At 39.8% G+C, this 12,194-nt stretch overlaps 1 protein-coding gene across 1 annotated transcript in view; it reads left to right on the top strand.

The window, feature by feature from the left end:
- The window catches only part of col2a1b (collagen, type II, alpha 1b), a gene marked incomplete at its 5' end in the record, with an annotated part of 45,092 nt that overhangs the window by 16,721 nt on the left and 16,177 nt on the right, over positions 1-12,194 (top strand). Inside the window, 16 exons of the mRNA XM_079156896.1 lie at positions 33-86; positions 365-409; positions 530-583; positions 816-860; positions 1,049-1,102; positions 4,170-4,268; positions 4,554-4,598; positions 6,009-6,107; positions 6,276-6,329; positions 6,669-6,776; positions 7,100-7,153; positions 8,772-8,870; positions 10,013-10,066; positions 11,119-11,217; positions 11,532-11,585; positions 12,096-12,149. Of these exons, the coding sequence (XP_079013022.1) occupies positions 33-86; positions 365-409; positions 530-583; positions 816-860; positions 1,049-1,102; positions 4,170-4,268; positions 4,554-4,598; positions 6,009-6,107; positions 6,276-6,329; positions 6,669-6,776; positions 7,100-7,153; positions 8,772-8,870; positions 10,013-10,066; positions 11,119-11,217; positions 11,532-11,585; positions 12,096-12,149 (1,071 nt within the window). The remainder of the gene's footprint in view (positions 1-32; positions 87-364; positions 410-529; positions 584-815; positions 861-1,048; positions 1,103-4,169; positions 4,269-4,553; positions 4,599-6,008; positions 6,108-6,275; positions 6,330-6,668; positions 6,777-7,099; positions 7,154-8,771; positions 8,871-10,012; positions 10,067-11,118; positions 11,218-11,531; positions 11,586-12,095; positions 12,150-12,194) is intronic.

The following is a 12,194-nucleotide window of genomic DNA, read 5'->3' as shown; positions in this document are numbered from 1 at the left end:
TTTCCTAACTGTCCCTCTGCTATTTCTTCTAGGGTTATCCAGGTCTTGATGGTTCAAAGGGAGAGACTGGATCTCTTGGGTCCAAGGTGAGATTTTTTTCTTTGCATGTACGCACTGTTTTCTAGTTAATTAAGGCACCGCTTCACTGTATGTTTATCTGTATGTGGCGACGGTGGCGACCAGAGTAAACTAGATACAACATAGCAAAATACTCTATATAATACTGTATAAACAGGAACAATTGGTATGAGATTATTTTTCTTTGATTTCAGGAAGAGTAGCTGTTGCAAAGATTAATAATATTCTGCCTTTATTTAAGGTTTCCCTGCTTTACTAACAGCCAAACATCTCTTCCTCTCTTTAGGGAGAGTCTGGTGCTCCCGGAGAGAATGGCGCTCCTGGACCGATGGTGTGTAATTCTGGACACCACAAACACAACATGTGAAAACAAAATCAAGATATGTACAAATCCAGTCTCTGTTATAATGGTGAACTAAATAAAGTCTTCTGCTCTCCCTCACCTTCACAGGGACCTCGTGGTTTGCCTGGTGAGAGAGGCCGTCCTGGACCCAGTGGAGTTGCTGTGAGTGTCGTTGTTTTATCTCAAACTTATCACCTGATTAAAACCAGATGGATTAGATGCTTCACTTTGCTTTATTAGTGTCCACAACAGAGTTAGGCAGCATATTCTTAGTATTAATTCAAAATAATTCGTTGGCTTGTACCAGTTTCCTGATTTGAATAGCTTGTGTAAAAGGAATTAATAAAAGAAAAAGGATTTATACTATGTACTAATAATATATTGTTTATTTCAGGGAGCACGTGGAAATGATGGTTTGCCCGGTCCTGCTGGACCCCCAGTAAGTGTCATTTTCAGTCTCATTCAATTCGTTTTCATAATTTGGTTTGCGATTTACTGTGTATGAAATCCATCCCCACCTCTCCGCACACAAGCCTCTCTGCAGTGCAAAAGCAGTCTTTACACCTCTACACCTGGATGTGTCAGTTATTAATAGCTGAGCTGACAGAATGTATTTCCTCTCTGTAGGGCCCTGTCGGTCCCTCTGGAGCTCCAGGCTTCCCTGGCTCTCCTGGTACAAAGGTAAGACAAAAAAGTTACCAAAAGAATGTACCCTTGTTTCCTCCTTTGTTGTGTTATTCTGCCAGTGAGTAAGTAACTGTGTATGTCCCTTCCTCTGTATGAAAAAAAAAAACTAACCAGCATAACTGAACTTCCAACCTCTTACTTTGGATTTTTTTTTCTCTACAAAAACTACGTTGCATGTAGCAGGTGCAAAAAGATGGGTTTTGTGTATTCTATGTTAGAATAAAAGACTTTCTTGAATCACAGTTAATAGCTCAGAAAATGGCGGTACACAGCTCAGGGAGGATTTTACGGGGACAAGTTGAAATGCTTAAGTGAAATCTGAGACAGCTGCTCTGCATTGAAAAGTGCTTTAAGCCGCCATCTGTGTGGAAAATTAGGGAGGAGGGGGTTTAAAAGTGTTATTTTCCCTCTCCCACTCCCTCTCACTGTCTAGTTCTTCTTTTCTCTCTATGCTTTGCGTCTGATTTATCCCTCCTGTGTGGCAGACAGGCTCAGCTCTGCTCTGCGCTCGAGGGCCCAGGGCTGGTGGTTTGCTTTCTTCAAGCCCCTTGATAGTTTGGGAATTCTTTTAGGAATTACAAATGGAGTATCTCTTTACAAAATCCAGGAGTTTCCCGTGAAGTAATCAAGGCAAGCTAGGCTCAAGATGTGAAAATGTGCGTCTGTGTGTCTGTGTGTCTGTGTGTCTGTGTGTCTGTCGCGTGTCAGCTTACATCCATAAACACTGTTTGTCTGCAGGAGAATCTGTAGACCTGTGTGTAAATGTGTGTCTTTGTCTGACTTTAAAGTATTCTAGGAAGTGTCCCACAGTGAGGAATGTTAAAAATCTCACATTACTTTATGGTGTTGCACCTTCAGGATCCTGAGAGCTCATTAAATGCAGCCTCGTTTTAGTCTTTTCCTCTCTGAGTATTATAAGAAAGGTGTTGAAGTTAAAAAGGTCCCAAGACCAACACAATAAAAAGCTAGCTAGACAAAAACAACATACTTATCTGAACCTCGACTTAATAAACTCCTGAACTGAAAAGATCTAACTAAGATAACTTTTACCCAGTTGAGTTTCAGCATTGATTTATTTATAAAAGCCAAGCTATCGCCTCTAAAAGGCTGAGAATATTTCCATCAAACTGGCAGACTTCCTTCCTTTGTCCCCTTTTTCACCTTCGTTTCAGAGCTAGTAAAATATTGGCCGTGACAGCAGGCTTTGGGAAAAGAAAATTGTATACACTACGTCACCATTTTTCCCAAACACTGTATTATGTCATACTATTGAGTCTGCAAAGTCTACCAAGCTGCAGCAGTAGCGTAGGAATTCAATTCACCAACATGCTGAAAAAGCTGCAAACCACCTGTGTGTTAAAACCTCAGTGTCCATAGGTTGGGTTAGTTCATATTTTCATACTGAACCATAAGATCTGCAAAACAGTATGCACATGGCTTTGGATAACACACTTTTTAAGAGCATTTAAAAGACAGACAATAGAAAATTGTGTTCATTTATATGCTACTAATGCTTAAGCATTAAAAAAATGTGTTGCTGAACAACAATCTGCTTTTAGGTTTCTCAAATGAATATGCAATGTATGAATTATTTTTAAATAGCTCTTATTATGTGAATAGTGTATATACAGAGTGGATATATTTGGTGTCTATGCTCTTGCCTCATCAGAACACTGCTTACTTAGAGAATAGAGATGGACCAAATCCATCAACAGGCTAAGAGGGAGAGGAAGAAAGTGACACGTTCAAGTACCAGGCAATTTGTTGCCATGAAAAGCAGCAGATGACAATACGTATTAGTTAAAGGTTTGCAGTGATACAATGCATAAATCATAGAACAGCACACTTTAGATGTAAGGCAGCCTAACTAGTGTATGAAGAATAACAAAGCAAGATGTCACATAAAACACTTAAACATTACAGGTGAAGTAAGTCTCTGTTAAGCTGAATATGAAGTGTGTGGAGAAAAATGTTTGTGGCAAAAGCCTTGTGTGTTTCCTGTCCAGCCACTGTGACAGAGAAGTAATTAATAAATGGCTGTGAGCCAGACAACAGAGATGTGAAGTTCAAGTTCCCAAAACAACAGCAACAAAGAGGATATTAAAACACAAAACAACTGAAACCAAAATAGAAGAATGGCTCAGCAAATACTTTAATCTAAATAATTGACAGCTGATGAGTCATTAGCAGCCAGAAGCAGAAAATATCACCCCGAAGTATAATCTGCAGCCAGAAGCACACAAACTACAGCAAAACAGAGCCTAAAGACATCAACTCATGACGTTCGATACACGTTAGTAACGGAAAATAGCGATACTTAGCCTGTGAAGTAAAGGTAGATAGCAAATTGAGAGCGGTGAACAGAGTCGAGGTCTCGGTGGGAAAACTGATTATTTCCCCCTCAGTTTAGCTAGCAGCTTAGTTCAGCTGTCAGATAAATGTAGTGCAGTAGAAGTATACAGTGGCATAAAAGTAAAATAGACTACTCAAGTAAAGTACAAGTACTTCAGAAATGTACTCTGTTATTTATGTCTTGTCACAGTTAAAGCAGTTTACCATTAAACGGTGGATTCCAGATCTTACTAAGACAGCTTTTTCATATTGTATGCTATTTATACTCTTCTGACTGCACGATTACAGCTAATGTCACAAGTATGTTAAGAACACTCTTTCAAACTTTCTATTTTGAAGTTAATCAATCTTATTGGATGAGTTAATCTTTCACATATGTATACAGTTTTTTGTTTTGTTTTCTAACCTAAAATGGACACACAAAATTTTGTTGAGACAATTTTCTTTGTATTTCTACCTTTAGGGTTGTGTTTATGTTCCTTAACAGCCTTCCCTTGATTCATGTTTGAGACTATTTGATTTGATTTAAAAAAAAACTAAAAGGTAAACTCAGTTCAAGTTTGTAATTTGAAGTTTGTTTTCTGTGGGATTTGTCTGTTTTATTTTACCTAATTGCCAATTATGATGTACTTAAACTTCCCAAGAACTTTGCTAGCATATTAATTCAATGACTTACCGTTTTTCCTCTTCCCTCTCTTTTGCTAACCAGGGAGAAGCTGGTCCTACTGGTGCTCGTGGTCCTGAGGGTGCTCAGGGACCCCGTGGAGAGTCTGGGACTCCCGGATCCTCCGGACCTTCTGGCGCTTCTGTAAGTGATGCTATGAACACGTATGTGAAAGGAAAAACGTAGTATATATAGCAAAGCATTACTGAAAAGGAAATACCTGTTGTCATCTAAATTTCATGATGTATTTTGAGGCTGTGTCAACTACTGTATTTAGTTTGTTTGCAGGTGATGGATAGTTTGTAGATCTGAGCTGTAGAAAGGCTATGAAGGACAAGATATTTTATCATCAATCAGAATAATCACTGAATCAGGGCCAGTTATGATCATTACATTGCATTCACTTGCTTTGTCTCTTTAAATCAACAGGGAAACCCTGGTACTGATGGTATCCCTGGATCCAAAGGATCAGCTGTAAGTATAAAACTGTTTCAAACTGACTACCACTGACTGGGTATTTTCATAAACGACGTTATGTATGTGATGTTTTCTCACAGATCTAGAATGCATACGTTGCATATCTGACACATTTGCTTTTAAAAGACAGAAAGCCAGGACTATTGCATCGTAACTGATTATGGACACCTCGAAGGGTATTATCCCGCTTATACCATGGTCACTTGTCAAAGAAAAAATTAAGACTGTTAGTTTACATGCACTTTTCAACCAAAATCTAAAGTTTCACACATGCCATACCTCCGTTTCCGTTTCCCTGGTAACACATGAGGGTATGCTAATACCCGGAACAATGCCATCCCGTTGTTTACTACTCCAGTAAATAGGACAAACCTTAGATAGGACTTGCCTACAGGAGATATATCAACACCGCTCAGCTCAGAGCCAGAAAACAAATGTTATGCTAGCAAGACCAATAGTCAATAACATAAGGTACGGTTGTTAAACCGTAAATATAAGTTGACAGCATGTTTAACACTAGCTAGCTATAGTCCTGTTATTGTCCCCAAATCAACATCTAGACTTTGACGAAATCCTGATTAGCATAACGCTAGCATAAAGCTAGCAAGATCTATGCCCGCAAGATTCAAAGTCAGTAACATTGGGTTGGCTATGGCTGACAAACCCCAGCTGCAGTTGAATAGTGAATAGGACGTGAGGGGATCGGTTAATGTGTGGTTCATTCTCCACCCTGTGGTGTTCAGCGGATGAAGCACCGAAGAACTAACGTTTTAAATTACCGCTAGATGATCACATGCTTGCAGCCAGCGCATTCATTTCAAACGGTGAACAGACAAGTTTCACTTAAACTACTTGGGCATCAGATCTTAATGGACCCACTGCAGCCAATCAGACTCGAGTATTCAGCACGGTCGTGGTATAAATCGCAGATTCCAGTCTTGCAAGGTCCGGCGTTGTGTTGAATACTGTTTCCTCGCCGATATGTGTTTCCCCCAACATAAACACCTGAACCTGAACCAACTCTTATCCTGCCCAACCGCCATGGGGGGTGCTATCATTTGACGAAATTCTGATTATGAAAAACTGGTCAGCCAAAATCAGAGGCGTTTTAAGAATATTTGCTTCATGAACAGCATAAATTCCCTTTGAGTTTTCATCCGCATCATGAAAACGTAATACTGCGTAACTCTGTGAGTTTAAGTTACGCAGTTGTCACTGATGCTTTTATTGTGCCGAATTTATACCAGTTCACAAACATTGGTCCAGTGTCTTCTTATTTACCATGAAAGTTACACTAAGTAACACTAAGTAAGTGTTATTCACTTACAGTAAAACCAGTGGTAGTGTATCGTAGACTACATCCATTCAGATGGATGGTTGGCTGACATCATGTCTCTTACTCTCTAGGGTGCTCCTGGTATTTCTGGTGCTCCTGGTTTCCCTGGACCTCGTGGACCTCCCGGGCCTCAGGGAGCAACTGGACCTCTCGGGCCCAAAGGAACATCTGTACGTACTCAGTGAATCTTTCAGTTTAGGTCCAATGTCCAAGTTTATAACCAGTTTGTGATTTATATTTGCTTCTCATTTCATACCCCAAATATTAACCTGCAGCTTTCTCTTCCTCTCTCTATCATTATTTTCTCTCTTCCGATCTATCTGTCTGTTCTTGTTTAGGGAGACCCAGGTATCCCAGGCTTCAAGGGGGAGTCTGGACCTAAAGGAGAATTTGTGAGTTTTTCTTTTACTTGTCCCTGTATTCCGTGCCTGATTGTTCCCCTAGTCATTGAAATCAAAACATTGATATCTACTATAGGACAGTATCTAGCCAAATAATACGTGTGGATGATACACTTTTAAGATCAAGTATTTGAAATAAGCAGATTATAGGTACTTCAAATGAGTTGATCTCTATGGACCTAGTACTTGTGAGGGTTTCTCTGAGAAATACAAAACATTATAAACAAAAAGTAATGTGTGTTTCTTTGTGTGCTGTTGAAATATGTTTCCTCACATTAAGTCTTCCTTCCTGCCTGCAATAACATGGTCTGTTGCGGATGTGATTTTCAGGGACCGGTTGGTCTGCAGGGAGCTAATGGCCCACTAGGAGAAGAAGGCAAGAGAGGACCCAGGGGTGAGGCTGGTGCTGCTGGACCACTTGGACCTCCTGGAGAGAGAGTGAGTACCATCTAACTGGTTGAAAACAAGTTATTTTACAGCCTAAGTCAAAGTGAAATGTGTACGTTTTTTGTCGCTGAATCACCGATGAATTGCGTAGGTGTGTATATCGCACATTTAGACATAATATTGGTGAGAGTGACACTGTTTCTGCATTTTTAATGAGGATAATTTCAATTTGCCATTTTCTTTTTGATAAAATTAAGCCTTATTTTGTCGGCCACCATCTAGGAAGCTGATTCAGGAACACAATGAGATTCAGTGACTTAGATATTGTTTTTTATAATTATAACCCTGACTCTTGTTTTGTGTTTTCTGTCTAGGGATCCCCCGGTAACCGTGGTTTCCCTGGTCAAGACGGTCTGGCTGGTCCCAAGGTGAGCATCACCACAGACCCACTCTGAAAATGAACATGGATGCATTTAGAGGAAACAAACCTGGCAGAGGAAGATGCTGCAATAGTCACAGGTGTAAATCTGTAAAACTGAGACAATGCCTTGTCTCAGCCTTTTTCCAATACTATCATTGGTTTTCCTTTATATTTTTTTTGTCAACTGTGGTGAAAAAATAACATTTCTGAATCACCTGAATCCCAATATTGATCCATATTGTAGCACTCACACTACTTAAATATCCCATCACCATAAACTGTAATTCAATTTCACTCAGTAGCCTTCAAATCCAACCATGGAGAAGATTAGACTTCCACTATTCTAGTCCTGTAGAGTAGTGTAGTGTCATCACAACTCAGAAATAAGTCCTAGATTGAAAGTGTTTGTAGAATAAGAATTGACATTATACTGCTGCAGCACATTTAAGAGAGCAGAGTCAGCACTCTTTGGGATTCAAACTGTCCTGTAAACATTACTGTAGGTTCTCCCCCTTCCCAGAAAATGCATCCACTTCCACACAACGTTAAGACTCTATAGGTGGTGAACCTCTGCAGAATAGGGTCAATTGCAGTTGATCCTGTGCATGTGACCAACCCACCAATTTAAAACGAACTGGGCAAAAGGTCCTGAAAACTAAATATTTCCACCTTCAGGCACCTTTACAAGCATTAGTGACAATAACACAAACTGTAAAAGATCAATTTAGTAAATGTCTGGTATTAGTTGTCAAGAGACAACAATTCAGTATATGTCAGGATAATGCACAGAGACACTTATAGATGAAATACCTGATGTAAAACAAAATGTGTGCAGAAAAGACAAATGTCAATTTAATAAAAGCATTTCTCAAAGACCTAGAAATTATGTTTTGAAAATAAAAGAATGAGCTATACAAAATTGTATAGTAACCTTTTCATGAATGAGAAACAGCAGTTAAATGTTCATTTTCCCAACATGATATTTCACTCATGTACTGTATTGTAAAATCCCCCAAGAGGTTAAGAAAAAATTGCTTTCAGATGCATAATGCACTTACATCATTTTGGACAAAAACATAATTTAGAATTTTATTAACTGAGTTGTCTCTGATGATCTCTGGAAGATAATCCTCCAACACATTCACTCTTAAATCAAACAAAACGGCACAAAGTGTCGATAAAGTGCATAATAAGAGAAGTGCCTCTTCAAGGTTCACACTGAACTTTAACGAGTCAATGAAGTACATGATAAATCAGCACTCCTGTTTCTTCATCAGTATATCTGAAGCTCACGTACAGGCAGCAGTGATACACATAACTCCCCCTTTTGGCCACAAGATGGCAGCATAGCTCTGAACCCCATCATGCACTGGTGACCTACATGTCCCAAATTGCCAACCACAGCATCTCATTTAACATTATCTTCCCCGCACAGTTTCATTCATACCAAAATGAATGTGTCAGACTTTAATCTTCTCATCTCCAGCAGGTCAATGAAACTCCTTCACACTTTCATAAGGGAAACGTATTTCCTTTGGGCTTTGAGAATTGAAGTGATTGACTGAGTGACCAACTCTTTGTTTTATTCTCTCTCTCTCTCTCTCTCTCTCTCTCTCCCATCACAGGGAGCCCCTGGTGAGCGTGGACCCTCTGGCGCCAGTGGTTCCAAGGGTGCCAACGGTGACCCCGGCCGTCCTGGAGAGTCTGGTCTGCCCGGTGCCAGAGTAAGCAATTCCCTTATTCATAGTACCACAGATATGGATGTTGATGATCTGCAGAAATTTGCTTTAAAACATACAGAAATAAGAAAATAATCTGTGATTTTAGTATCAATACAATACACACAATGCCAGATCTTATCCATTCTGCAGTGATATTTAGCAAATTATTATCTTGCTGAAGATCTGGGCTTGTCCTAACTCATTGTTGAATTTTAATTCTCAGCTGACCATCCCATTGCTGTCCCCATTTGATGCTTTGTGACAATGCATGTTTTAGTTATTCCAATGGGTATTTAAAATGTTAATTTATATTAAGAAGTAAGAACATTTTTCTCCGACTACAACACAAGAGAGGTGGAGTAACATTCTCTGCTCACGTAGACATTACCCCCCATATCTTTACAAAGCAAATATTGTTTGCTGCTATATCAATGTTCTAAATCCCATATATTGCACCTTTAAAGAGTGAGGCGATCGACTTTTGCACCTCCTTAAAGTTGTGAGACTCAAAATAGATTCAGAGAAAGAGTCAGAATTGAATCAGCAGCAGCCCAGATATCATCAGTTTTAGTCCCTTGCTCCCAAACACGCTGGAACCTGCAATGCAACCGACTGCATTTTTCCATTAAATTCTACCTTCCTGACATCTTTCCAGTTCCAGTTTGCAGCCCTGGCTCTCTGTTTTAGATTTGCACCAGGACACACCTCAAGATTCTTCTCATTTTCAAACTTACTTTCGAAAATCTCTAATTCCTAGCTGAGATAACCCCGAGAATACAGTTGTGAATGGTTTCCACTGGACAGCATTTGCGCTTCCCCCTGGAGTGATTAAATTACCCAACAGCAAAATAAGTGTTAGTTAATATTCGTGTACCATCAGCACAGAGGAAGTTTGAAAAAAAAGCAACTGTAGGGAATCGAGGCCGTTAAAGCTAGTTACCTTAAATATTTATCTATATATACTCATTTATATTTTACATTTCCATCAGTAGGTGTTGAACTGATGCACACAGAGCCAATCAGAGGTGTTAATTCAGTTTCCCACAGTGCCATATGTTCCCACCTTTCTTTAGCATGTGCCTGCATGGAGGGGTCTGATGACTCATGCGGATTTCGTCTGTGTGTCTGTTCTCTTTCTCTGACAGGGCCTGACTGGACGCCCTGGTGACGCTGGTCCTCAAGGCAAAGTTGGACCTTCTGTGAGTGCACTTTTGTTGTAATGCGGTTGTTGCGTCTTTGTAAATCAACAGGAATAATCACACCTCACTCAGAATTACAGGCTGTGTGTTTTTTTTCTTTTTATATTATATTTAGAACAATCAGGGAGAGACCTCTAATTTGACCAAATGTGCTCTCCTAACGTAATGACTCATAAGTGGTTTAATCAAATTGGATCGCAGGAGACGTATCCACTCATTATCCACCGCGCTCTATAGAGTCTCACACACTGTAGATTGATTGTAGATCATTCTCAGCTCCACTTGGTCCTTAGACGTGCTCCCATTGTTCATCATTTCTTAACTGAGTGGAAAGTCCTATAAAAATGCTCTTCACTGAAACCTCCATGAACTGAATAGTTTTCAATCGATTGGTTCCTCATGTTGTCTGTGTAGCTGATGCTTATCATACATCCCGCATTTTTTGATAAACATGAAGCACTTTGAAAAGGTAGAGCTGCATTTTTTCACATTTTTTATGTTGGCTAAATCAACATTATTTTCATGTTTGCTGTGACTGTGTTTCATTTCAAACATTATGGCTTACCGACATATTAAGCAGTGGTTTCATTGTGTGACTGGCTGAACTGGCATATGGTCAGACTGATTATGATTGAGGGATTATTTTACCTGTTTTTTCTTGGCTTCCATGCTTTCCTAGTTTACCCCTGTGGGGTCTATTCATTTATTCATTTATTTATTTAGGAGCAATGAAATTCTAAATAAATTGAGTAACCGTATCTTGGGGCCATGCTGGACATTTCTCTGATAGACCCCCTCCCCCAATCACCCAATCACCCCTCTCCATTCCACATCCCCAGTATAAATCCAAGTGTGATTGGATTTTCCTCGGCTGGCTCTTGCCGCTCACTATCAGACTATCACACTATCTTTTTCTAATTGCTTTTTACTCCCCACAAATGTTATCATGACCACAGTACTTTGATGATTTCTCTGTAAAAACATTTTGGTTATCATTTGTAGTTCTTAAATGTGCTCTGTAAATAAATAATAACATGACTTTACTTGACCAGGGAGGTTCCGGTGAGGACGGTCGTCCAGGACCCCCCGGCCCACAGGGAACCCGTGGACAGCCGGGTGTCATGGGATTCCCCGGACCCAAGGGAGCAACTGTGAGTGATTATATAAAAAGCATAAATTGTGAATGCGTGAACAAGATAAAGGTGTAATCTATATAGGAGCAAATTCTCACCTAATTATAGATTTTGGGCCAATAGAACATGTTTGGTTGTCTTGGTTGATTTATTTTATTTCTCGTCTCTAAAAATAAGTCCCTGAATCAAGAATAGAAACTCCACATGTTCAGCAACACCTGGAGTGCTGCTGAACAGTTTTATGACATTTCACCCACTCTCCTCTCAAAATAGATGCAGAACGGAGCAAATTTCTGTGACCAACCGCTGCATTTTGTTTCTGTTGTGATTAGGGTGAACCTGGCAAGTCTGGAGAGAAAGGACTGGGTGGAGCTCTTGGTCTGAGAGTAAGTTATTCACCTTTTCTGCTTCCAAATGGATCTTACAAGTAATGTTATTTCAAAATACAAAAAATACAAAACATTCAGCTGATATGAAAATATCCATAATCATGAATCATGTTCACAACATAAAACATGGCTTTTTTGGACTAGACAGCTGAACGCAAACACTATTTAAAAAGTAGAGAAATAGAAGTAGCTGCTGAAGTAGCGCAGACAGTGTGTTCATGATTATTATAACAGTGTAATTATTAAACAGATTCAGTTGAACATGTTTGATCAGTGGGTTGTTTTGTATCCTCTCACTACTGTGACTCTCCATTGATCTACTATTATTTCTGCAGTTCAGCTTCCACATGAGAAGCATCTTGAAAAGCTTTATTACAGCTATCAGAAGTCTTTCTAGTTAATAGCATCACCTTTGGCTTAACTGTTATTATCTATCTATTTGACCACCCCCTCCCTGCATCTCCTCCCTCTTTCCTCCCTCCTCCCTCTCTTCCTTCCTCTCCTCAGGGTCTGCCTGGCAAAGATGGAGAAACTGGCCCTGCTGGACCCTCCGGCCCTTCTGTACGTATCTTCTATCTCCCCCATCCCATTCCATATAGCTTCAAC

This window comes from Pholis gunnellus, assembly GCF_910591455.1.
Source record: "Pholis gunnellus genome assembly, chromosome: 3".
Classification (NCBI taxonomy): domain Eukaryota; kingdom Metazoa; phylum Chordata; class Actinopteri; order Perciformes; family Pholidae; genus Pholis; species Pholis gunnellus.
Note: the sequence above shows the minus strand (reverse complement) of the source record. Positions and strands in the feature narration are given on the sequence as shown.